This window comes from Oncorhynchus clarkii, chromosome 8 (assembly GCF_045791955.1).
Source record: "Oncorhynchus clarkii lewisi isolate Uvic-CL-2024 chromosome 8, UVic_Ocla_1.0, whole genome shotgun sequence".
Classification (NCBI taxonomy): Eukaryota; Metazoa; Chordata; class Actinopteri; order Salmoniformes; family Salmonidae; genus Oncorhynchus; species Oncorhynchus clarkii.
Genome location: NC_092154.1, coordinates 36,350,379 through 36,377,638, shown reverse-complemented (window position 1 = coordinate 36,377,638; position 27,260 = coordinate 36,350,379). Strand labels below are relative to the sequence as shown.

Here is a 27,260-nt window from a genome sequence, read left to right as displayed (position 1 = left end):
TACGTTTAAAAAACATATGGATGAGTTTATGAAGCTCAGATTTAAAGTAGGCTAGCCTTCTTTTATAGAAATAGATCATAACTTCACTGTTAAAATGTACAAATATGAGACACCAAACCCGTTCACAGGGATGGCTAACTCTCGAGGTTCAACTAATATGTACCAGTAAATCTGCCTTCACTTTTAGTGCCCCCCATTTTTTAGAATTGATTACAAAACTCCCAACATCTTGACTGGTGCTTCTATGGCAGTCTATGACTTTAATGTTGAATGAATTTAATGAGAATTGCAACTGTTTGGATTGAATTTGTGGTGGTTGAAGCTTTAGTGTTGATTCTGTCATTTGTAGATTTATTTTATTTTTATGGATCATTTTGAATTTGTTGTATTGTTGTCCTCAGGACACCAATGTAATTGGGAGCCTGGTCTCAGTTGGTTCCCCTGAATAAATAAATGTTTAGTTTTTTTAAGTTGAAAAAAAGTCATTTACATATTGTGCTCTTTTATCGCACGTGCAATGATGTCAGAGGTGGAAAAACTGTGTTCCTTGTTTGCAGTAACGTCTTTGTTGTAATTTAGCAAACTAATGTGCTGTTTCACCATTAAGGATTCCAGCTTTAAGAAGCTTCAATGTTTCACATATGTCTGACAGGTGATTTAGCCCACTCTATGAAGGGGTGCCAAGTGTTTACAGAACAATCTAATGCAACATTGTTAGCACCCCTGTCATCAACAGTTAAACATCTCTATCATCTTCTCTCTCTCTCTCACTGTGATCGTAATAGCCCGTTCACACTGAAACAGACTCAAAGATCACTTTAAACCATGCAATTGGACACAAATTGTTGCCATCAGTGGCCTGGTGGGATAGCTACTCTCCCTGTCCCAATTACAATTAGCAAAAGATAATTGTATCGTCAGTAATCGTTCCAGTAGATTTCTATCGGAATGTTAGCGGTTATGAACCAATTCTGAGAAACACATGTACAGCGGGACAAAAAGAGTATGCCAATCCATCACCTGTACCAGCAGGTAGTTAATGTAACAGGTATGATGAATATGTGAGAAATAATTGGTGGATCAGTTCCCCCCACTGAGAAGTAATTGGCCAGCTTGCCTCTTGCTCTGACAGTTGGTTAAAGCCCAGTGATCTATGATTGACTGTTCAAACCCCTACTGAGAGGTGATTGGCTGTTTGACTGACTCCGACAGACTGGCAGGGCCAGTGACTCATGATTGGCGGGTGAGTCTTTCAGCGGGACAGCGATTGGGTCTAAGGGGCATTGCAGGTCAGGATTCGATGACAGGGCGGTGTTCAGTGAGGAAGAAGAGCCCTGTAGTGGATCAAGGAAGGATGGTGGGGAGCAGAGGGTGCAGGAGGAGGGAGTAGGGGCAGATGCGGGTTAACAAGGGAGGAGGGCCGGAACCCTGCAGTGTGTGAGGGTAAACGTGTGGTTCTGTATTTGGCTGCAGGGCACACTTCACTCGGCATTGGTCCATTGCCACCACAGGAGGTTTGTGGGAACTTAATTGGGGAGAACAGGCTCGTGGCAATGACTGGAGCGGAATTAGTAGAATGGTATCAAATACATCAAACACATGTTTGATACCATTCCATTTGCTCCGTTCCGTCGATTTATTATAAGCCTTTTTCCCCTCAGCAGCCCCCCGTGACCCCCCCCCCACCCACCTCACTCCTGCAGAGGTGCAGTGAATGCTGAGAAGCTGTAGGCTGCATGGCTGACTTACACAGATGCTCTTTTCTCTCCTTCTCACTTTCTCTGTGTTTCTCTTTCTGGCCTCTGCTTCGCTTTCTTTACCTCCCCACTCTCCCTCTTTCTCAAAAATCCCTATTCTTCCCCTCTTCCTGTCACGGTTCCCTTTCCTCCTCTCCCTTTCTCTATTCCCTCTTCTCATTCTCTCTCTCGCTCTCTCCTTCTTTCTCTGTCTCATTCTCTCTCTCTCTCCCCAGGAACTCATGTATTATTATCACACACCTCTGGCACCCTCAAGAGACTGAGTGGACGTCCAGACCCGGCTCCTCCACTACACGTTTATAATTATGCATAATGAGAGAGAAATAAATATTAAAAGACCCGGTCTGTTTGGATGACATTAATTAATTTATGTCTGACATATGTGCAGCACATCTTAACAAGCCTACTGTTTAATACTCAACTATGTTTTACCAGAGAGTTTCAGAGCGAAGGTAATGGGCTGTGTCTCTTTCTCAAGGTGCAGCTCTAATTCGGCCACAGTCAGACCACATGAGAACATCTATCCAACATCAAAACCGTGGATTCAGAGCGCATACTGTCTAACAGCAGATATAAATACTGATCATATGATTGAAGTGAAATGGACCCCACTCTACACAAACTGAAACATTACTGTGATTGCAGATTAGTTTCTGTGACTGCAAGGCCCATGATGCCATGATTCCTACTGACCGACCGTCCGTCTTTAGCGTCATCTCTCTCTCTCTCTCTTCCCCCCTCTCTCTCTCTCTCTCTCTCTCTCTCTTCCCCCCTCTTTCTCTCTCTCTCTCTCTCTCTCGGCAGTGCCTGACTGGTATCCTCCTCACGAGGCTCTCTCTGACTAGGAGTGTAGATGTGCAGGCGGGTAGGGGGAGGGAGAGGGAAAGGGGAAGTCCCAGGTGACTAGCATGGCCTCTTTTCATCATTTGCTTCCCATTGCCTTTGAACAAACACAGGAGCTGAGAGCAGGGATCTGTCAGAGGTTTTACCGTTCTTTCTACTCTCAGTGAGAAGGAGGGGGGATTTAAAATGTTTTAAGATTATAATGAACCTTAAAAATCATTACAGATGAGATGATTCTCCTGGCTGGCTCGCCAGAGAAAAATATATTTATTTTGTCAGTCATGACTCAAGATTGAAGGTAGTTTGAGATAGATTCTATCTACCAAAATGTGGGCTAGGTATCCCTCTGCATGTTATGTTGTCAGACTTCAGAAGGGTTAGTGTCAGACGGTGCCTGGAAAATGGAGCTGAAACTGAAATGACTTCTGCTGTGTCCTCAGTGTTGCATTTCATGTGATAGGACTTAAGAAAGCTACAGTAGAGACCTGGCAAATGGATGTCACAAGCAATAACTGTACAGGTATTTTCTACAATAGATAGATTTTTCTCATTGGTTTATTTATACTGGTAAACATCAAACAGAAACAACAGCAAAATCAAGAGCCGACTTCTCAGATAGACTACTGTTTTGTGGCTTTCGTTTTCTCTTTTACCAACCAGTCAATTTACAACGGTTCTTGGCCTGACATGACAAATGATGTCTTAATAATAGTAAAAAAACATGAAAATGGACCACCAATCCTTTATCGAGCCTCATCCACCTGTTGACGTATTGGAATCGCGCCAGTCATCCTGTCTGCGTTGGTTTAGACTGTCAAGTCAGTTGCGACAGGAATCCTATGAGCTTGAGTCTTTAGGTGTAATTACGTGATAAAAATGTATCGATTCAACCCGGAGGGCAGTATTAGGCTCAATCAACACCGACGGGTTGCCATGAATGCTGCATTGTGCTGTGTGTCTGGTGCGGCCTGATGAAAAGATCCAGCTCTGTCACTAGACTGAGGAGTGCGGACCAAATGGCACCCTATTCTCTATATAGTGCACTACTTTCGACCAGAGCCCTGGTCAAAAGGTTGAGCACTATAAGAGAATCGGGCGCCATTTGGGACACAGCCTGGATACCTTGTGTTCTACATCTCGGCACATTCACAATTCCTCCAAACGCCGCCGCCAAGTTAATTGAGACATGTCACCAACTGTCTGAAAAACTGACGACAAGAAATATGTCCATTCATTGTCTACACAGTTATTGTAATCACTTTAAGTAACAGGCAATGTTATAACAAGCTTGATCATCCATCCCTTTTTCACCCTCTCTCTAAATGATGCTAGACCTCCAAGAATACTGCATTCAGTACTATATGAACACTTACGGGTGTATCGTGTTAGCCTATATGTTACACAACTCAACATTTTTGTACATGAAGTTGCTTTATACATTTTCTTTGTGCCTTTCATCAAAGTTATATCCGAAGTCGCTATACAGATGACTTTGAGAGGATATTTGCTTTTTAGGTAGAAAAACAAATGTGAAACATTTTTAAAACCCTGTTTTGCTGCCTTGTCTTCAGATATACAAGAGGAATCTATGGGTCTTGTAGATAAAAGACAAGGCATAAAGTTATTGTATGCTCCACGACGGGCCACAAATCCAATCCAGTAAAACAAAGAGCCTATAAGCCAGTAAAATCCAGATCATAGAGTGCTTTCAAGAAGCCACTCAGATCGGGACAGCTTGTCTCTGCCTCTGCGTATGTTTGCCATTGCACTCTCCAACGTGGGCAATTCTCCACTCATGGACAGACTGCGTTTGGAGCACAAACTCCCGCCAGGTTTTGGCTGCTGCTGTACCAGGCTGACATAGCAGCGCTCCTTGTACGAGTCCACGTTCAGTGAGTGCCGCCGGTTCACCCTCACACCCCCTGCTGGTACCGTCATGTAATGGTGGGAGGAGGCTCCAGGGGGGCGCGGCCGCCTAGCGACCGGCGTCCATTTTGTGGAACGGGCAGGAACAGGTACGGCCAAGGCGGCAGCCATTTTGGCTTCCGACGAGTTATTACGGTTTGTGTTCTCTAACTCCACATCCGTCTGGCCTTCGGCTCGGCGTGCTTCTCCGGGTTTCAAACCTCCGGCGACAGTGATATCGGCCCGTTTTTGCCTCAGGGTGACCGGGGAGGCAGGGTGCCAGGAGTGGCTGGCTGAGGAAGTAGAGACAGTGCAGTCGGGGATGGAGGGCTTGGTAGATGTGGTGGTGGTTGGGGCTGGGGGTTGCTGCTGCTGCTGCTTGACCGGTTTGCGAGGAGGAAGGGCCACCCTCAGAGACTCCTTGTCCTCCGTCTCTGGTTTCTCTGGCTGGAGGATCTGCTTGGACAGAGATTTGGACATGGCCTTGGGGACACCGCAGCCCTGGAGCTGACCGTCACTGCTCAGAGATGGGATCTCACCCATCTCCAAAGCCTTATGAAAGAGATTGAGAGAGATTTTATTCATCCCCAGGGAGAAATGACCTCAATATTCATCATCACATCTGTACAATACAAATAATCCAGAGACAGTAGCCCCAAAGAACAGAGTACCACTCAATACTCCTACCTTATCCTCATCGCCTTTTTTACAAACTCGGTACCTCACGATGAGGAAGATGATGAAAGCTAAGACAGACGCCACGATGATCCCTCCGATGATGACCACGATGGTCCCTCCCAAGAACTGGGACTGCATGAAGTGGCAGCGGAGGTACTGGGGCTCGGTGGTGAAGCGGACACACCCCACCACCCGCGTGGCAGTCAGGGAGGTCACCAGGTCATCGTAGATGGCCAGCACACACAGGTCGTACTGTGTACCGGCCGCCAGGTTGTTCACCAGGATACTCTTACTGCTCGAAGGGATCATTCTGAAAATACAGAGAGAGAGATGGATAGCGTGGAATGAAAGAGGTGAGAGCATACTAGACCAACTGTAGTATACTGTACATTATATTGCAATAACAAAGAGCACAGGGCTATGGCCTGAAAATGGTAAGAGATGAGAGAATGCCATAAACAGCATTGTCACGAGTGGACGAGTAACAAGGTTGCAGGGGTTCCAATGGTTAAAAAAAAGAAAGTAGAATTGCTAATGTGCAGTGAAAGGGGTGAAAGAGGAAAAAGAATACTTTATTGTCCAAATGAGTTATTTTTACCCAATCCCCGGAGACACAAAAACCCCTACTGAGAAGTCGGAGGCATTAAAGATGAAAGATTGTGTGCACACCCATTTCTCAGAAGAGAAAGTCACAATAGATCCAATGGCTCGGTTGTTGGATCATGGTGCTGTGTGCTTGAATGACCCGGAGCTGTGGATTTTTTTATTCCCAAATGGATCTCTTACGATCAATATACTGTATGTACAGTATTTGTTGACTGTAAGTCACTTTGAATAAAAGTGTGTTCTAAATGGTCACGTCACATTGTATCATGAAGATAAGCTTCAAATATGGAAAGAAAAGAGTTGCCGGATGAAAGGACATTGTGTAGACTCATTTCTCAGAAGGGGCCTGAAAGATCTTCAGAAGCTTTTTGTAACATTCTGGTTTCTCTTTCATCTCGGCTTCTCCTTACAGCTCAGTGCTGACATTTCATTTTGATTCTGTTGATTAGGTATACTACAGTGGGGCAAAAAAGTATTTAGTCAGCCACCAATTGTGCAAGTTCTCCCACTTAAAAATATGAGAGAGGCCTGTAATTTTCATCATAGGTACACTTCAAATAGGACAGACAAAATGAGGGGAAAAAATCCAGAAAATCACATTGTAGGATTTTTAATGAATTTATTTGCAAATTATGGTGGAAAATAAGTATTTGGTCACCTACAAACAAGCAAGATTTCTGGCTCTCACAGACCTGTAACTTCTTCTTTAAGAGGCTCCTCTCTCCTCCACTCGTTACCTGTATTAATGGCACCTGTTTGAACTTGTTATCAGTATAAAAGACACCTGTCCACAACCTCAAACAGTCACACTCCAAACTCCACTATGGCCAAGACCAAAGATCTGAAAAAGGACACCAGAAACAAAATTGTAGACCTGCACCAGGCTGGGAAGACTGAATCTGCAATAGGTAAGCAGCTTGGTTTGAAGAAATCAACTGTGGGAGCAATTATTAGGAAATGGAAGACATACAAGACCACTGATAATCTCCCTTGATCTGGGGCTCCACGCAAGATCTCACCCCGTGGGGTCAAAATGATCACAAGAACGGTGAGCAAAAATCCCAGAACCACACGGGGGACCTAGTGAATGACCTGCAGAGAGCTGGGACCAAAGTAACAAAGCCTACCATCAGTAACACACTACGCCGCCAGGGACTCAAATCCTGCAGTGCCAGACGTGTCCCCCTGCTTAAGCCAGTACATGTCCAGGCCCATCTGAAGTTTGCTAGAGAGCATTTGGATGATCCAGAAGAAGATTGGGAGAATGTCATATGGTCAGATGAAACCAAAATATAACTTTTTGGTAAAAACTCAACTCGTCGTGTTTGGAGGACAAAGAATGCTGAGTTGCATCCAAAGAACACCATACCTACTGTGAAGCATGGGGGTGGAAACATCATGCTTTGGGGCTGTTTTTCTGCAAAGGGACCAGGACGAATGATCCATGTAAAGGAAAGAATGAATGGGGCCATGTATCATGAGATTTTGAGTGAAAACCTCCTTCCATCAGCAAGGGCATGGAAGATGAAACGTGGCTGGGTCTTTCAGCATGACAATGATCCCAAACACACCGCCCGGGCAACGAAGGAGTGGCTTCGTAAGAAGCATTTAAATGTCCTGGAGTGGCCTAGCCAGTCTCCAGATCTCAACCCCATAGAAAATCTTTGGAGGGAGTTGAAAGTCTGTGTTGCCCAGCAACAGCCCCAAAACATCACTGCTCTAGAGGAGATCTGCATGGAGGAATGGGCCAAAATACCAAATACCAAGAAAACGTTTGACCTCTGTCATTGCCAACAAAGGGTATATAACAAAGTATTGAGATAAACTTTTGTTATTGACCAAAACTTATTTTCCACCATAATTTGCAAATCAATTCATTACAAATCCTACAATGTGATTTTCTGGATTTTTTTTCTCATTTTGTCTGTCATTGTTGAAGTGTACCTATGATGAAAATTTCAGGCCTCTCTCATCTTTTTAAGTGGGAGAACTTGCACAATTGGTGGCTGACTAAATACTTTTTTTGCCCCACTGTATATATACAAAAGTATTTGTATCAATTATGGACCCGCCAAGGCAGCAGCTACTCTAGCCTGGGGTCCAGGAAAATTAAGGCAGTTTATACCATTTTAAAAACATTACAACACATTCACAGATTTCACAACACTCTGTGTGCCCTCAGGCCCATACTCAACCACTTCCACATATCTACAGTACAAAATCCATGTGTACGTGTGTGTATAGTGCGTATGTTATTGTTTGTTCATGCAGGTGTATGTGTTGCTTCACAGTGCCCGCTGTTCCATAAGGTGTATTTTTATCAGTTTTTTAAATCTAATTTTACTGCTTGCATCAGTTACTTGATGTGGAATAGAGTTCCATGTAGTCATGTCTCTATTTAGTACTGTGCACCTCCCATAGACTGTTCTGGACGTGGGGACTGCGAAGAGACCTCTTGTGGCCTGTCTGTTATGGTATGCATGGGTGTCTGAGCTGTGTGCCAGTAGTTTAGACAGACAGCTCAGTGCATTCAACATGTCAATACCTCTCCTAAATACAAGTAGTGATGAAGTCAATTTCTCCTCCACTTTGAGCCAGGAGAGATTGACATGCATATTATTAATGTTAGCTCTCTGTGTACATCCAAGGGCCAGCCGGGCTGCCCTGTTCCGAGCCAATTGCAACTTTCCTAAGTCCCTTTTTATGGCACCAGACTAAACGACTGAACAGTAGTCCTTGTTGATGGTGATGTAAAGAAGGTAAGCCTTAAGAAGGCTGCTTTATTATGGACAGACTTCTCCCCATCTAAGGTACTGTTGTATCAATATGTTTTGACCATGACAGTTCAACTTGCTCAATTTCCACATTATTTATTGCAAAATTGAGTTGAGGTTTAGGGTTTAGTGAATGATTTGTCCCAAATACAATGCTTTTAGTTTAATAAATATTTTGGACTAACTTATTCCTTGCCACCCACCCTGAAACTAACTGCAGCTCTTTCTTAAGTGTTGTAGTCATTTCAGTCACTGTAGTAGATGTATAGTGTTGAGTCTAGAGGTCGATCAATTAATCGGAATGGCCGATTAATTAGGGCCGATTTCAAGTTTTCATAACAATCGGAAATCTGTATTTTTGGGCGCCGATTTTGCCGATATTTGTGTTTATTTTTATACCTTTATTTAACAAGGCAAGTCAGTTAAGAACATATTCTTATTTTCAATGACGGCCTAGGAACGGTGGGTTAACTGCCTTGTTCAGGGGCAGAACGACAAATTTTCACATTGTCAGCTCGGGGGATCCAATTTTGCAACCTTACAGTTAACTAGTCCAACGCTCTAACCGCCTGCCTCTCATTGCACTCCACGAGGAGCCTGCCTGTTACACGAATGCAGTAGAAGCCAAGGTAGATTGCTAGCTAGCATTAAACTTATCTTATAAAAAACAATCAATCAATCATAATCACTAGTTATAACTACTCATGGTTGATGATATTACTAGTTTATCTAGTGTGTCCTGCGTTACATATAATCGATGCAACGCTGGGGGATGATTTAACAAAAGTTCATTTGCGAAAAAAGCACAATCGTTGGACGACTGTACCTAACCATAAACCCCAATGCCTTTCTTAAAATCAATACACAGAAGTATATATTTTTAAACCTGCATATTTAGCTAAAAGAAATCCAGGTTAGCAGGCAATATTAACCAGGTGAAATTGTGTCATTTCTCTTGCATTCATTGCACGCAGAGTCAGGGTATATGCAACAGTTTGGGCAGCCTGGCTCATTGCGAACTAATTTGCCAGAATTTTACGTAATTATGACATAATATTGAAGGTTGTGCAATGTAACAAGAATATTTAGACTTAGGGATGCCACCCGTTAGATAAAATGCAGAACGGTTCCGTATTTCACTGAAAGAATAAACGTTTTGTTTTCAAAAATTATAGTTTCTGGATTCGACCATATTAATGACAAAAGGCTCGTATTTCTGTGTGTTATTATGTTATAATTAAGTCTATGATTTGATAGAGCAGTCTGACTGAGCGATGGTAGACACCAGCAGGCTCGTAAGCATTCATTCAAACAGCACTTTCGTGCGTATTGCCAGCAGCTCTTCGCAAGCACAGCGCTGTTTATGGCTTCAAGCCTATCAGCCTAATGGCTGGTGTAACCGATGTGAAATGGCTAGCTAGTTAGCTGGGTGTGCGCTAATAGCGTTTCAAACGTCACTCGCTCTGAGACTTGGAGTAGTTATTCCCTTTGCTCTACAAGGGCTGCGGATTTTGTGGAGCGATGGGTAATGCTGCTTCGAGTGTGGCTGTTGTCGATGTGTTCCTGATTCGAGCCCAGGTAGGGGCGAGGAGAGGGATGGAAGCTATACTGTTACACTGGCAATACTATAGTGCCTATAAGAACATCCAATCGTCAAAGGTACATGAAATACAAATGGTATAGAGAGAAATAGTCCTATAAATACTATATTAACTACAACCTAATACCTCTTACCTTGGAATATTGATGTCTCATGTTAAAAGGGACCACCAACTTTCATATATTCTCATGTTCTGAGCAAGGAACTCAAATGTTAGCTTTTTTACATGGCACATATTGCACTTTTACTTCTCCAACACTTTGTTTTTGCATTATTTAAACCAAATTGAACATGTTTCATTATTTATTTGAGACTAAATGGATTTTTATTGATGTATTATATTAAGTTAAAATAAGTGTTTATTCAGTATTTTTGTAATTGTCATTATTCCAAATAAACATTTTTTTAAATCTGCTGATGTATCGGTATTGGCGTTGAAAAATCATAATCGGTCGACCTCTAGTTGAGTCATCCGCATACAGAGACACACTGGCTTGACTCAAAGTCAGTGAGTGACATGACGCTTGTAAAGATTTTAAAAAGTAAGGGGCCTAGACAGCTGCCCTGGGGAATTTCTGATTCTACCTGGATTATGTTGGAAAGGCTTCCGTTAAAGAACAACCTCTGTGATTTGTTAGACAGGTAACTCTTTATCGAGAGTATAGCATGGGGTGTAAGCCATAACATCCCTTTTTCCAGCAGCAGACCATGATCGGTAATGTCAAAAGCTGCACTCAAGTCAGCCCCCACAATCTTTTAAGTAAGTGCTATGCTTGTTGAATGTCCTTCCCTATAAGCGTGCTGAAAGTCTGTTGTCAATTTGTTTACTGTAAAATAGCATTGTATCTGGCCAAACATAATTTTTTCCAAAAGTTTACTAAGGGTTGGTAACAGGGTGATTGGCCGGCTATTTGAGCCAGTAAAGGGTGCTTTACTATTCTTAGGTAGCAAAATTACTTTTGCTTCCTTCCAGGCCTGGGGGCACACACTTTATAGTAGGCTTAAATTGAATATATGGCAAATAGGAGAGGCTATATCGTCTGCTATTATCCTCAGTAATTTTCCATCCAAGTTGTCAGACCCCGGTGGCAATATTAGTGGTTTTGTGATGAATTAATGATGGAGCTGATTTAGCCTTTTTTCCCAAAGCTCCAAAGTTTTTTTACCATTCATTATGTCATTTATCTTTGTTTCATAGTGTATGTGGTCACCCCTTCAAATGAGTGGATTCGGCCACACCTTTTGCTGACAGGTGTATAAAATCGAGCTCACAGCCATGCAATCTCCATAGACAAACATTGGCAGTAGAATGGCCTTACTGAATAGCTCAGTGACTTTCAACGTTGCACCATCATAGGATGCCACCTTTCCAACATGTCTGTCCTACTAGAGCTGCCCTGGTCAACTGTAAGTACTGTTATTGTGAAGTGGAAATGTCTAGGAGCAACATGATTTTGGAATGAGATGTTCGACGAGCAGGTGTCTGCATATATTTGCTCATGTAGTGAACATGTTTTGTGTAAGGTCGTTCCACGAAATGAGTGCCTTTTGCGTTCCTTTGATAGGAAGAAAGGACAAATCTCCCCCTGTCACAAGGAGATTTATGGAGGTTTTAAGATAAAGTCATCAAAACTGTTACTTTATTTGGTACTTAATAGGCACTTACTATAGTCTTTTTTTTTTTTTACCTCTTGAGATGGGAAAACATGTTTTTTATTAAGTTGAACATGACAGAATGTAAACATTTTCTCCAAGTTATTCAAAAGGCACCTAATTGCTGGAATGACCCTGTACTGTATACGTACTGCAATACACTATACCAAGGTGACTTTTTAAGTCACTGAACAAGAATGTCAGTAAATGAATTACTTAATGCGGTTAGAGTAACAGCCCGTCAAACAATGAAACTTTGCACATTTGACATTTGAATACATTTTTCAACAACTGAAACACCCCTCAACACCATCAGGAATACTACAACAGACCATTGTGCCTAGTTCTTGTTTGTTCTCATTTGGTTCTGAGAGTCGAAATGAGGCATCAATATCACTCATCAAAAAACAGTCCCTATATAAGCCAAGGCTCACCTGTAAACCAGAGAGTCATCGTAGGTTCCGTTGTATTGGATCTGGAACATTCGGATGCCTGGTATACTCCTCTGGAAGTTGAACCTGACCAGGACGGAGGTAGACGTTGCCTCAGTGATCACCACCTTCTTCTCCTGGCTCGTCTTCGTGTTTCCCAGTGGCACCATGCCTCCGCCCTCCCCACCACCACCCGTCTTCATTACCGTGGCGATATCAGAAGAACCTGGGTTCGGTTCCTTCTTCACAGTACTGTTGGTGATGTGTGGGAGTTTGACGATCACCAGGTCCACAGTTTGTTGAGCCTCCCCGGCCGGGTTGGAGGCGACACAGGTGAAGGAGCCTGATGGAGCGATTGAGAACTTAATTATTATTATTTTTAACCAAATTTGTATTTTTTGTTAGGGGGGGTTGAAGGTACATTATCCATGTTAAATGATATGTTTATTAAAACATGTACCAGTAGGCTGCTACTCAAAAGAAGAAATAAACCCAGTAAGAAAAACATCATGTTTACATGTTTACATATTTTTACATAATACTCATCTCGTATATACAGTTGAAGTCGCAAGTTTACATACACTTAGGTTGGAGTCATTAAAACTAGTTTTTCAACCACTCCACAAATGTCTTGTTAACAAACTATAGTTCTGGCAAGTCAGTTAGGACATCTACTTTGTGCATGACCCAAGTCATTTTTCCAACAATTGTTTACAGACAGGTTATATCAATTATAACTCACTGTATCACAATTCCAGTGGGTCAGAAGTTTACATACACTAAGTTGACTGTGCCTTTAAACAGCTTGGAAAATTCCAGAAAATGATGTCATGGCTTAAGAAGCTTCTGATAGGCTAATTGACATCATTTGAGTCAATTGGAAGTGTACCTATGGATGTATTTCAAGGCCTACCTTCAAACTCAGTGCCTCTTTGCTTGACATCATGGGAAAATCAAAAGAAATCAGCCAAGACCTCAAACCTCAAAACAAAATTGTAGACCTCCACAAGTCTGGTTTGGGAGCAATTTCCAAACGCCTGAAGGTACCACGTTCATCTGTACAAACAATAGTACGCAAGTATAAACACCATGGAACCATGCAGCTGTCAAACCGCTCAGAAAGGAGACGAGTTCTGTCTCCTACAGATGAACGTACTTTGGTGCGAAAAGTGCAAATCGATCCCAGAACAACAGCAAAGGACCTTGTAAAGATGCTGGAGGAAACGGGTACAAAAGTATCTATATCCACAGTAAAACAAGTCCTATATCGACATAACCTGAAAGGCCACTCAGCAAGGAAGAAGCCAAGAAAGAAAGAAGAAGCCAAAACCACCATAAAAAAAAGCAACTTTTTTGAGAAATGTCCTCTGGTCTGATGAAACAAAAATAGAACTGTTTGGACATAATGACCCTCAATATGTTTGAAGGAAAAGGGGGGAGGCTTGCAAGCCGAAGAACACCATCCCAACCGTGAAGCACGGGGGTGCTAGCATCATGTTGTGGGGGTGCTTTGCTTCAGGAGGGACTGGTGCAATTCACAAAATAGATGGCATCGTGAGGAGGACAATTATGTGGATATATTGAAGCAACATCTCAAGACATGAGTCAGGAAGTTAAAGCTTGGTCGCAAAGGGTCTTCCAAATGGACAATGATCCCAAGCATACTTCCAAAGTTGTGGCAAAATGGCTTAAGGACAGCAAAGTCAAGGTATTGGTGTGGCCATCACAAAGCCCTGACCTCAATCCTATAGAACATTTGTTGGCAGAACTGAAAAAGCATGGGAGAGCAAGGAGGCCAACAAACATGACTCAGTTACACCAGCTCTGTCAGGAGGAATGGGCCAAAATTCAGCCAACTTATTGTGGGAAGCTTGTGGAAGGCTACCTGAAACGTTTGACCCAAGTTAAACAATTTAAAGGCAATGCTACCAAATACTAATTGAATGCATGTAAACTGTATGTAAACTTCTGACCCACTGGGAATGTAATGAAAGAAATAAAAGCTGAAATAAATCATTCTCTCTGTCACAGTCTTCCTCCTCTTCATCTGAAGAGGAGAGGCGAGAAGGATCGGAGGACCAAAATGCGGCGTGGTATGTGTTCATGGTGAATATTCAATTAAAGAAAGTACTGAACACTGAATACAAAAACAATAAACCAATAACGACCGTGAAGCTATAAATGCGACCTGTGCTGACATAAGCAACTAGCATAGACAATCACCCACAAACAAACAGTGCAACCCAGGCTACCTAAGTATGATTCTCAATCAGAGACAACTAATGACACCTGCCTCTGATTGAGAACCGTACTAGGCCGAAACATACAAATCCCCAAATCATAGAAAAACAAACATAGACTGCCCACCCCAACTCACGCCCTGACCATACTAAATACATACAAAACAAAGGAAATAAAAGTCAGAACGTGACACTCTCTACTATTATTCTGACATTTCACATTCTTAAAATTAAGTGGTGATCCTAACTGTCCTAAAACAGGGAATTTTTACTTGGATTAAATGTCAGGAATTGTGAAAAACTGAGTTTAAATGTATTTGGCTAAGGTGTATGTAAACTTCCAACTTCAACTGTGTATTCTATCCTATTCTATTCTATATTAGTCTGTGCTGCTCTGACATTGCTCGTCCAAATATTAATATATTCTTAATTCCATTCCTTTACTTTAGATTGTGTGTATTGTTAGATATTACTTGTTATATATTACTGCACTGTTGGAGCTAGAAAAACACGCATTTCGCTACAGTCGCAATAACATCTGCTAAACATGTGTATGTGACAAATACAATTTGATTTGATTAACAGCGTTTAAGTGATAATAAATTCAGTATAAACAGAAAAAGCAAAACAAAAAAATAAGTAGTCCTCCAGCCCAAGCTCCCATCCCATTCCCCTAATCCCACCCAGCCAACATGTCTCCATCCAACCCGCCCCACCCCCTACCCCCACTCCCAAATAAACCATGTGAAGGAAAAGCAGCCAACAAGTGCTCAGCATATGTGGGAACTCGAGAGAATGCCAACTTGAGAGAATGCCAAGAGTGTGCAACGCTGTCATCAAAGAATAATCTTAAATATAAAATATATTTGGATGTTTATCCCTTTTTTGGTTACTACATGATTCCATGTGTTATTTCATTGTTTTGATGTATTCAGTATTATTCTACAATGAAAATAGTAAAAATAAAGATAAACCATTGAATGAGTCGGTGTATATACAGTGTATATATATATATATATATATATATATATATACAGAGAGAGCAAGAGCGAGATGTGTTGGGCTTAAGCCAAGATTATTCTTTACAGAGTCAAGGATATTTGTCCAGGGCTCAATTGTTCCTTGACTAGCACCATTTATTCTCGCTGTTGATAATTCTAATGTTATAGCTTCTAATAGTAACTGTATTCACTTATGAATTGGAAGAGAGTGAGGTGATTGCAATCTAAGAGCCAACATCTTTTTTTGCAGCAGCAGCAGCAGCAGTAATCGTCTTTGATTGATTGAGAGATTCAAGGAGCTATCATAGTTAAGTACCATAACAGACGCAAAGCATAGAATATTTACATTCATATAATTCATAATGAATTTTGTGACTTTGCCCCAGAAGCATTTAACTGCAGGGCACTCCCACATCATACGGAGGAATGTTCCTACCTGATTTAGGGGACACAGTGAACAGTTGGTGTTAAATACAGTCTTTAAACAAACGTAAAATGTATATGTTTATGGTTCGGGTTACAGGATGCCAAGGTCATATTTTTTTCCATATTCTGCTCAAGTTAAAAGGTTGTTCAGATTAAAAAAAGTTGTTTATATATTATAGAGATCAGTCCTTTTCGAGAGCCAAGATCAATTATTTATAAATCCCATCATTGGACGGTTCAGTATTTGGGTTTCCCAATGGACTCTATAGGCCAGCATTGCTGTAAATATATAAATAAATGATTTGCCTGGTAATGGGTGAAATATTGGCGGATGGGTGTATGGATAATTGTTTTTCAATGTTGAAACTTCATTAACATTCACAACTCTATGAACATTTATTAGCTCTCCTGTTTCCTTTAAAACAAAAGGGAGAACTAAATGTAACGGGAGAGCAGAGGTAGGATCATAGTAGGATCATTTTGATACAGATCAAATGGTCTGAAAAGCTGACCTCAGGGCCTACTGAAAAACCAGAGCATACAAACAGAAACACTCAACATAGTCGACCACAACAGATGTTTCAATGACACCCACCTGAGTCCTTCACAGTGGTGATGAGGATGTCCAGAGTCCCGTCACTGTGCACCACGGCCCGGGAGGAATTGGACATGAGCCGGCCGTCTGGCGCAATCCAGTGGATGATGGGGTCTGGGTCACCCCTGGCCTTGCAGCGCAGAGCTACAGTCTGACCCTCCAGCGCTCGCAGCTCCTAGAAACGGTTAGATGGTGGTAGGGTTAGCGATATTACCGTGATAAGTATTGAATTATCCTGATTAGAACAGTTATCGTGGTTAGCAGTAGCATGATAATCGATGTTTGACAATTATTGCAATAAATGTGTTTATTCTGGAAAGGGATGAGATGATGATCAAAATTTCATTCATTATCATATTAAAAAAGTGTGTTCAGTGATAGTTACTTTTTTGTCAGTGTCAAATAGCATGATAAAAACAGTTATAATGCTTCTGTTATCAGTGGATTATTGCAATCCTATTGACAAATTATTTTATTATCATCTCAGCCTTACCTGAGAGTGTCTGGTGATGAGAGGTGGCTCACAGAGGAACTCTTCTTCAGACACGGTCCAGAAGTACCGTCCAGCCAGGTGCTGCGGAGCTGCACACGTTTCCAGATCATCCTCCCGCCTCAGCCTCCTCAGCCACAGCAGCTCACAGTTACACCTCAGTGGGTTCCCCCCAAAACTCAACGCGAATGACGACGGGCCCATGCTTCCTGACGTGGCCAGAACCCCAGCCCGCTGGAACACAGGGTCTGGCGGAAGCTTCTGGAGCTTGTTGGAGGTGACGTCAAGCCGTTTGAGCTTCTGCAGGCCGGAGAAGGTTCCTATAGGGATGTAGCTAAGCATGTTGTGGTCCAAGCCCAGGGTGTGGAGGCTGGTCATTCTCTGGATGGCCACCCAGGGGGTGCTTTCCAAGTTGTTGTAGGACAGATCTAACTCCTCTAGAGCCGTGAGATCATTGAAGGCCCCAATGTGGATATGAATTAGTTGGTTGTTGTTAAGAATGAGATGGTGAAGTTTGGACATCCCACTGAAGGTGTCGTTGGTGAGCCTCGTCAGACGGTTGCTGTCCAAGTGCAAGGCCCTGAGGTTCTCCAGATCTTTAAAGGCGTGAGGCGAGATGGAACCGATGGTGTTCCGAGACAACGTCAGGTCCTGAAGCTTGGTCATGTTGGCAAAGTCCCGCTGTTTGATGCTCGTGACGAAGTTGTCGCCCAGACGCATCTCGACGGTGTGCCGGTCGATGTTTGGCGGGACGAAGAGGAGGCCCTTCTTGTCGCAGAGGGTTGCCAGGTTGGGGTTGAGCATCTGGCAGACACAGCGTTTTGGGCACAGCTGGACCTTGTGGGCCTTTACAGCCATGCCAACGACCATCAGGTAAACTAGCAGGGTCTCCATCAGGCTTTCCAGTCAGGCAAACACACCTGGCCAGATAAGAGAGAGAAAGAATTGTAATATCCTACGTGGAGTTGGATAGAGATAACCCCAAGACACTGATCTAAGGTAATTTCCGCCTAAATAGGAGACAACATAGAAAGGATATTAATTACATGCAGTTAGATGAAGTTTCACCAGACTGATCTAAGGTCTGTTTTTTTTTCTCCTGATAGGATGGCTGCGTACGCTGGAGTAGAGACTGGAGAGAAAAGATTGTATTTGTTCATTTGGGTACAGCTACTCTTCCTGGATCCTGGGGTCCACTCAAATCACAAAACAAAGCAATCATATACACCCACACAAAAACAACGAAGTAGAGACGAGAGAGACAGAATTGTATTTGGATTTCCATTAGCTGTTACTTTATCCAGAGCTACTCTTCCTGGGGTTCAGACAAAACAGAACAAAACAATCATACACCCAAACAAAAACAATGCCAGAGACAGCAAAGCATTCTACTCTGAATCCTTAGACCTTAGAAAAAGAGCTCCGCGGGTAGTCTAGTGAGTAGCGGGGGATACTGCAGCTGGAGTGCAGAGAGAGTTCGCCTAACTACACCTGCTCATAATGAGTTATATAACTCATTCTTATTGGCTACATGTACAGTAAACATGAATCTACCATGCGTGTCTCATGGTTCTTGATTACGAGAGGAAGGTGCAATGTCCAACGCCTAAAGATCTCACAACAACAGCACAACTCAAAAGCCTAACCTTTAGGAGACAGAATGTTTTACCTGCTTTGTCATCATTGGTTTTTCTTTGGTCCTCGGGTGGCAGGTAGCCTAGTGGCTAGAGCGTTGGGCCGCAAGGTTGCTGGCTTGAATCCCTGAGAGGACACGGTAAAAATCTGTTCTGCAACCTGAACATGGGCGGTTAACCTACTGTTCCCTGGTAAGCTGTCATTGTAAATAAGAATTGATTCTGAACTGACTTGCCTGGTTGAATAAAAAAAAATGTTTTAAATAACTGAGGTTATATCTCTGCGTCTTGAATAAATGTGTCAGTATGAATGCGTTTTTAGCCGACTAAAAGCCTGGAAGCTCTCTGTACACCTTCAAAAGCTTTTTCCACCTGCAAGCTTTTAATATAGAATCTGTAAAACGATAACCTTAACTGTCAAAATAGTGTGAGGAATTTGAAGAATGTCTCGAAATTCTCTGAATGTGTCAGGGACGGAAGGATTCTGCAGATGGAACATGAGTGACAAACTGCCATGGGGGAACGGAGACTAACGGAGACTGAGGCCTGGCGGGAACATAGTGACAACACCTGTCATCCGACAGCTGTAAAACACATCCCGGCCTGACGACTAAAGGGAAAAGGTTGCCGCCTAGGAGTGTGCGGCCCGACAATAAAAACGGGAACACAGTGATATCATTTTAGAGAGAGCAAGAGCACACACTGTCTCCCTGGTCTGACATTTCAATGAACGCCACGCTACATAAAAATCCCACTTTTCTTGGAGAACAGGTTTATGCCCTTGTTTTACAGGACGTTTTTAACCACGACTGAGTAACAGTTATAGAAATGTGTTGACTCTCGGTCCCGTGTTGACTGGCTGGTGCTGGTGAGAGGGGAGTGGTAGCCCTAGCAGTGAGGGCCGAAGTAAGTCGATGACAAATGGACTGTGGTGTAATTGTTAAATGGACAAGTTATGACACTCCTTAAGCATGGCGAACGACTGCCAGATCGTGACCCGAACTGAGGAAAGACGGCTGGTGGTGTGTGGGTGTGAGAGAGAGAGAATGTGTAATGGGAGAATGTGTGTGTGTGTGTGCGTGTGTGCGTGTGTGTGTGTGTGTGTGTGTGTGTGTGTTGAGGGGTTATGTGTTTGTCTGTTTTTGTGATAGTGGTTGCGTGTGTAGGTGGGTTTGCATGTGTGTAGGTGTGTGTGCTTTTCTGTGTGTGAAAGAGAGATCGCGAGTTAGTATGCGTGTGAGTGTGTGTTTATGCGTGCGTGTCAACCAGCCTTCTGCTTTGCTCCGGATGGCACAGCCTCTGGATGTGCAATGAGGCAGAAAGGGCCTGCTCCTTCCCGACTCAAATGGCAATGGAGACGCGATATTGATTCACTCCGTAGAGATGGGGCTTTTTTCGCCGGTGATAACTCAGCCAAACGTGAAGAGAATGGTTGAGACGGTTATCACTGCGAAATTCGTTTTGTGAGGACAAAAGTACAACCCCGTCGCCAAGACATGATGAGCAGCAGGAAATACATGTCGGCGCCTGTCTCCCTAATTTGCATTTAATTACGGTGGGGTTTCTACACAGCCATTTGCATAGCAGGTCACATTCATCCCCTAGATGAACAAATAACTAGATAATCAATCAATGATTTAATCAATGCTTTACTCAACCTTAGAATGTCAAACCTTAGATAATATAGAGAACACTTTCAGACACACACACACAAATGCACACACTCACACACACACACATGGGTGGATTATTCCTAATAGAAAGCAGCTTGGTAGACATCAACCTTTACAGTGACACTCAAGCGCAATGGCAGCAGCAGAGGCATACTACTGTTTTAGTGGAGGATATCTATGCTCTCCCTGGGGCAGCGATCATCCAGAAAAGCCTTATACAGCATCCTACACACACACTCTCTCTCTCTCTCTCTCTCTCTCTCTCTCACACACACACACATAAACACACTTCTGCAGCAGGCAGGCAGCTGGGCCAGTTGGGTCATGAGGGATCTGTTTTCAGATGGTCTAACGTATGCTGGGCCTCATATAGAGAAAGCCTCTACTGCATCATCACATTGCTGCTGGGCCCTGGGCTTGGATCTGGGGGGGGGGAGGGAGAGAGAGAGAGAGAGAGAGAGAGAGAGAGAGAGAGAGAGAGAGAGAGAGAGAGAGAGAGAGAGAGAGAGAGAGAGAGAGAGAGAGAGAGAGAGAGAGAGAGAGAGAGAGAGAGAGAGAGAGAGAGAGAGAGAGAGAGAGAGAGAGAGAGAGAGAGAGAGAGAGAGAGAGAGAGAGAGAGAGAGAGAGAGAGAGAGAGAGAGAGAGAGAGAGCAAATGCTTGTCATGCCTACAGATGAAACTTCTGCATAGTGGCCCTGTTTCACCTAGGTACTGCAGAGACACAGCTAGATACTGCATTCTCCATCGGAAGGAAAATGCTTTCAGTACATGTATTGAGGTTGTGGTACGAAACTGATATTTCATATTTTATAAGGAGAAACACATTAGGGGCTTGGTAGCATTACAGATACCCTCATGCTGATATAAACACTTTCTGATTTGTTGACCTGGAGGGAATTGTTCACCACATGAAATGAGTTAGTGTTTGATTCAAAACATTCCTTAATTAAACTGAAAAATTGCTGTTGAATGGTTTAAGTATGTCCTGAACACACCATCAGCCTATGTGTGTGTGTGTGTGTGTGTGTGTGTGTGTGTGTGTGTGTGTGTGTGTGTGTGTGTGTGTGTGTGTGTGTGTGTGTGTGTGTGTGTGTGTGTGTGTGTGTGTGTGTGTCTGTGTGTGTGCGTGCGCATGCGTGTGTGTGTGTTTGCACATGCGAGAGCGAGTCAGAGAAAGAGTATGTGTGGGTGGGTGTGTGAGACAGAGAGTGTGTGTTTGTTGGAATACCAATTTACATCAGTGTCTGCCAATGCGATGTGCTAGGTCTAGGGTGACATCCTTGATACCATGGCAACACCAAAACCTCACTTTGGGATGGCATGTATTTAAAGGTTCATTCTCAGACAACCGAATACTGCGTTGAGCCGGTACTATTGTCCCACAGTTTTCAATGGCCTATTGGATTCCAATGCTACTACGGCAGGTCCATAAATAACATCTGGTGTTTTGTTTGCCATTGGGGTCATACTTTGATGAGGTCCGAATTATGGAGGAAAAGGTAAATTACATTTAGCGTGGCCTAATGAATGGGGTGACTGAATCCAACTGATCTTATAGCTCTCTCTCTATTTCTCTCCTTCTTTCTCTTTCTCTTTCTCTCTTTCTCTTTCTCGCTCACACACACACACACACACCGTCAGATCGATCTACACAGAGGCATAAAATAATACTTCAATCCTTTCCTTTCCTTCCCATTGATATTAGATAGGTACCGTAGGTAACATGGCTGAGGTGACCTAAACCGTGGATGTAATGAGCTGCCAGCTACGTTCTCCAGTCGAGGGGATCCCAAAGAACTGTGGGGTCTGAGGTGGCACGGGTTCAGTTTCAGAATGAAGAGGGACGTCGTAGCAAGCTGAGTGAACAGGCCCCTCTCTATCAATAGAATTGTCTTCAGTGCTTTTAGAGTCTTCTTTTTTTGGTGTGAACCCTCCTTTTCCCTTTTGGCGTGAAGATCCAAAAATGCATCTGTTGTTTTTCACCCTTTAGATGGAATAGATTGTTTCTCCTGGCAAATACATCCAATCCTATGAGCCGACTAATCAATAGGCCCACTTTTTTACTGAATATGCTGTGCATTCAGCAAGGCTACTGTGAGGTAAGCAATGTAAATTAGGTCGATGTGCTCACTCTACTGTAGCCCAAGCCACAGCTCCTTGGATGCGTTGGTGGTGGAAGGAACTATACTACACAGCCCTCTCATTTTAGACTATGAATCATGTTGGTGAAAGACATAAGCATTGCCTTCAATGGAAAGGCTAGGATGAATGTTTTCGGCGTGATATGGAATGTTGTGATCAGAGAGCGTTGTAGCCTTCCGAGCAGTCAGCAAACAGAAGCATTATAATCAGGCCTGCAGGGTGCTTTGGTGTGGCAGTTACAATGGTGCCTCAGGCTACCATGAATAATCAAATAGATGATAACCAACACCAGACATAAAAAGATGAAACAGGTTGATAAGTTATTAGGGCCACATATTCGCATTTCAGAGAACTGTATCAACATGCATCCGTATTGAACTGTACCTTGTCCAATCTTTCATTGGGTTACTCAATCCAGGCTGTTTTATTAAACAAGATAACAAGTGAATGACTCATTTGCATTCCAGTAAGGGCTGTTTATGGCTAATATTTTGTTTGTGGTCATATTTCATTCTCTCTTACCACTCTGCAAGTTATTTTGGTTGGACTGACAAGAACCCATATAATGCCGAGCACAAGCGCAGTCATTTCGCATCTTAATTCAATTTGATGTGATCCACCATGCATCTGTAAGTGGACAAGACGATAATTGGTACATTACATGATTTTCAGTTTCAACTAGACAAAAAACCTCAGCATGCAAGCACGGGGGTTCTATAAATACAATTTGTAATCTGACTGCTTTGCTCATCATCTGATGGGATTTTTTTTTGACCTTGCGGTGTTATAGCCTAGCTTTTCAAAGATCTAGGCGCATGACAGCTGTCTTTAGGAGATTCCTCACCTTTTCAGATACCCCGCCGTGAGGCAATGAGGATGGGAGCCTAATTGCAGTAAAAACCGTACTGCTGCTCCCCATGCAATTTCTTCAAAGCCGATTACCCAAAAGAGTTCAACAGCAATGCAATGCATTTAAGGCTATACAAATATTGCTTAAAGTTTACCTTGAAGACGGAGCATCAACCCTGTTCAATCTGGGGTAGTAGGCCTACCGCGTAAATTCTTCAGCAAATGCTGTTATGAGCGCCAAAACATTTTGACAGAATTCTGTGTAATGTAAATGGTGGTTCCTTGAGCCGACTCAGGTCTCCCAAAAATGTGCGCTGGATCCTAATATAGTCTGTGAGAATGGCCTTCGAAACCAGCGATGCCCTTCAAGAAATCCATGACCATAGAAAGCAACATTCCAACGCCTTACTTACTTCCCCCGGTGTATCTACGTGGGAAATGCTCGCTTGGTGTTGGCTATCTAAAAGAAAACTGCAGGAGGATGAGGTCCCGCTATCGCTTTGAGTCTACAGCTTTCCAGCTACACCACACTCGGACGGCATGAACCGTTTAATAGCAGAGAAAACGCCTTTGTAGCGATACGGCGCTGTCTACTGACTGCTGGTGCTGCATTCGGATCGCGTAGAAGTCAGATGTTCGCATCGCTTTTTCTCAGCAGGTCCGCAGGTGACATGCGGGCTCAAAGCAACCTAGTCAGACTGACACCCCGCTAGATCCCCTCTGTCCTCCGGTCCGGGCGTCACACAAGTCGTGGACTATACTATCAACCTTTACCCGCCAGCGAGCCAGCTCAATTTCGCGGGTGACCAGAGGTGCACTGCTGTGCTTGGAATGGTAATCGAGGGCGCCCCCCAGCACTAGGGCCATTTGTGCATTCATCCACAGACAGACAGACAGTTGCAATGCCTCCCAGCACAATCTTGCACCTGTATACTGATTATTTAAATTAGTAGGCTGTATGAACTCAGCTTCACATCTGACAATGCAGTGTCCCTATAGTAGGCTATATGGAAATACTTTATTAATCACCATGATGTTATTCATTTATCATCACAATGATTATGAGCTGAACACATTTATAAGCAATCATTAAGTCAATTAAGCTCAATGATTTGATGCAGTGACATACAAACACAATTTAAGAATTGATCAGGCACCTCTGCAAACAAGCAAGCACACAAATAACCAAAAATGTATAGGCTTTTGAACATGTGGTGAAATAATAGCCTTAAAATGTGTATGATCTATTGGCAAACTGAAAGATTACCATATGCTAATTTCAAAAGCTTTCAAGAGATGCCCAGGTAGTTGGGTACCAACATGACTACTTCTGCATTCGATGAGGTCACAATAAAATGGCAGGTTGGCTGTAACCATCTTGGTACTCTCTGCCCTGTCTTTGGCACCCACTCCTCAGGCTAAAGCACAGGGCTAGCCAAAGGCTGCTGTGGTTATGTAATGGAGGTGGTTCGGTGACTCACGGGGTGGCAGGGTAGCCTAGTGGTTAGAGCGTTGGACTAGTAACCGAAAGGTTGCAGGTTCAAATCCCTGAGCTGACAAGGCACAAATCCCTGAGCTGACAAGGCACAAATCTGTTGTTCTGCCCTTGAACAGGCAGTTAACCCATTCCCTAGGCCATCATTGAAATTAAGAATTTGTTCTTAACTGACTTGTTAAATAAAGATTAAAATCACAACCTTGCTTGAGACCTAAATATGTCTAGGTTTTAGCCCCGCAGGCTTACACGGTTTTGTGACGTGCCCGAAGATGACCTGTAGGTCATGTCATCTTCTGATCTTATTCTGCACTTCTTCACGTTGACAAAGGCCATGTGTGTTCTCTAAATGCATTCTCTTAACAGGAAATACCATCAGACTCGCTGTTTTGGTCCTCAAAACAAAGCCCTTCCTGCCTCTTAGCCCAGCTCCTCATAATTCACAAGGTGTTGGGTTTCATCTACTACAGCATTGCACTGAGGAGTTCTACTGTGAATCAATATATAGCCTCATTCAGCCACTGTATACAGGCAGGGTTGAGATCAATAGAGACAATGTATGCCCAAGGTGTTGGAACGAAGAAATCTATGGTGATTCCAGGAGCCTTTGCAGTTTTCATGTGTCTAATATATTCTTTAGAATGCAGAAAATGACATCCTGATGTTGTAGCTTTCATTACCTAGTTAATCAATAAAGGACATTGTGACAAGGCAACTGTGTCCCACTTGTTCATGGACCAATGGAGTATTAATATTCTCCAATCAAACCTTCCTACTCTATTGGACCATGAATAAGTGGTCAATCTGGAGATGGAAGAAACGCAAGCCTGGTTAGGCGAAGTGCTGGCTAGCGGAGTAGAACATATTTTTTGAAAAAAAAAAACGAGAATAAGTGGAACATAGCCTTGGGCCCTTGGCTAAGGATATGTATCTGTTATGCATACTATGCCAGGAGGTCTGGATCCTATTGGCACATGTGGTAGTATAATAACTACAGGGTCATAGTCCTAAACCCTGCGCTGAACCTGGTGTTACTCCTCAATCACTATGATATTACAAATGAAAGAATCAGAAAAACATTCATACACTCTCCACAACACCAATTTCATCACAAAACCCCTGTCGTTACAATCAACGTCAACATCAACATCTGTAATTGATTGGAACGTTATTGCTTCGTCATACACAACTAAACCACTCCTCCCTCCAAGGGCAAACTCCGGTCTGCGGAGAGGGTCATCGGCTGCCACCTGACATGTAGGTATAACCCTAACTTAATAAAAGGCTATAAATTATGATATGACCATGCACATTAGAAATATAAACCCAGGGTCCAGTTTAGATGCTACCCTCGTTAGTTGGCCTATGAAATATGAATTATTCTCAGTGCTGAATCTGATTGTCTGCATTTGGTTGTGTATGATATATCATGTTGTGCGACCCATCTTGAATAATTAGCCAACCACCGAGATGGGAAGATTGCCCAATGTTTTCTTATTTGGGTTGGAACAATCCTGGTGGCGCTTCCAGGACATTTTAGAGATTACTGTAGTCTAGCCTATTTCTACTTTACATTCAGACCTTTTCAATCAACATCACTCTACTGAAATTGCTATAAGTATCCAATGCAGGCTTAGAATCTGAAAGCTTCTCAGCTTAATTTCCCTTTACCTTCATATCCTCAAAGTCTGTGATTCCTAATCTTGACAGATAGTGGTAATTTACATAAATCAGCTTTTTACCTGTGATGAGGTTCTCAGTGAACAGGCCTGGGGTGGATAAAGACAGAGTCGTTGACTAGTCGCCATCAGCAAAGTGGACTGCTGTGCACTAATGTTAGGCTAGCAAAAAGAAAATGGAAAAGTTATTTGGCATTGTAAAGAAATGAGTAACTTCATAAAACAATGTGATAGCTCACTCACTGTATAATGTGGATATCCTAAGGATCCTATCCATTTTGTCAAGGCCTGGCAGCAACTCCAGTGAAGGAATGCCATGTTGCCTGTGTGTGTGTGTGTGTGTGTGTGTGTGTGTGTGTGTGTGTGTGTGTGTGTGTGTGTGTGTGTGTGTGTGTGTGTGTGTGTGTGTGTGTGTGTGTGTGTGTGTGTGTGTGTGTGTGTGTGTGTGTGTGTGTGTGTGTGTGTGTGGTATCATAGAAACGGTCACATGTCAAGCTAGGTTGAAAGTGTTTATGTCATCTTCAACCTAGCTGTAAGGAAAGAAGCTAACGTAGCTCAGCCACAGTTTTCCATTGGGTCAAATTACTTTGCTCACGCCTAAATATAACATGTTAGGTATAGAAATAGGTAACTTAATTATAGCATAAAAACTCAGACCAAGGCCAATGTAAAAAGTGTCTGTCACATTATAAAAAGTGGAATCAGGAATAAAGTAATGTTGTGACTTATTGACTATGGTCTATTCTAATACTATTATAATGTATTCTACCTTATTCTATAAAGTTCAAT

General features: G+C 42.9%; 1 protein-coding gene across 3 annotated transcripts; it reads right to left on the bottom strand.

Annotated features, from left to right (window-relative positions):
* Positions 1–3,123: 3,123 nt before the first annotated feature.
* Positions 3,124–26,879, bottom strand: LOC139415349 (leucine-rich repeat and fibronectin type-III domain-containing protein 5-like). 3 transcript variants are annotated; one of them, XM_071163422.1, is made up of 8 exons: positions 26,715–26,817; positions 26,535–26,633; positions 20,596–20,729; positions 17,003–17,919; positions 16,510–16,684; positions 12,251–12,590; positions 5,193–5,493; positions 3,124–5,057 (listed from the first exon to the last, which is right to left on the bottom strand). In XM_071163422.1, the coding sequence occupies exons 4-8, from the start codon at positions 17,891–17,893 to the stop codon at positions 4,296–4,298; spliced, it is 2,469 nt and encodes an 822-aa protein (XP_071019523.1). In that variant the 5' UTR covers positions 17,894–17,919; positions 20,596–20,729; positions 26,535–26,633; positions 26,715–26,817; the 3' UTR covers positions 3,124–4,295. The 3 variants fall into 3 exon arrangements, with proteins under 3 accessions (XP_071019523.1, XP_071019522.1, XP_071019524.1); XM_071163421.1 differs by lacking the exon at positions 20,596–20,729 and having other exon boundaries at positions 26,715–26,879; XM_071163423.1 differs by lacking the exons at positions 20,596–20,729; positions 26,535–26,633; positions 26,715–26,817 and adding an exon at positions 23,453–24,039.
* Between the last annotated feature and the right edge of the window lie 381 nt (positions 26,880–27,260).

Coding starts and splice junctions, on each gene's coding strand:
- LOC139415349 (XM_071163421.1), bottom strand. CDS start 17,893: ATGGAGACCCTGCTAGTTTACCTGATGGTCGTTGGCATGGCTGTAAAG. Junction 5,494..12,250: donor GATGACTCTCTGGTTTACAG/GTGAGCCTTGGC, acceptor CTGTATTTTCAG/AATGATCCCTTCGAGCAGTA. Junction 5,058..5,192: donor AAAAAGGCGATGAGGATAAG/GTAGGAGTATTG, acceptor CTCTTTCATAAG/GCTTTGGAGATGGGTGAGAT.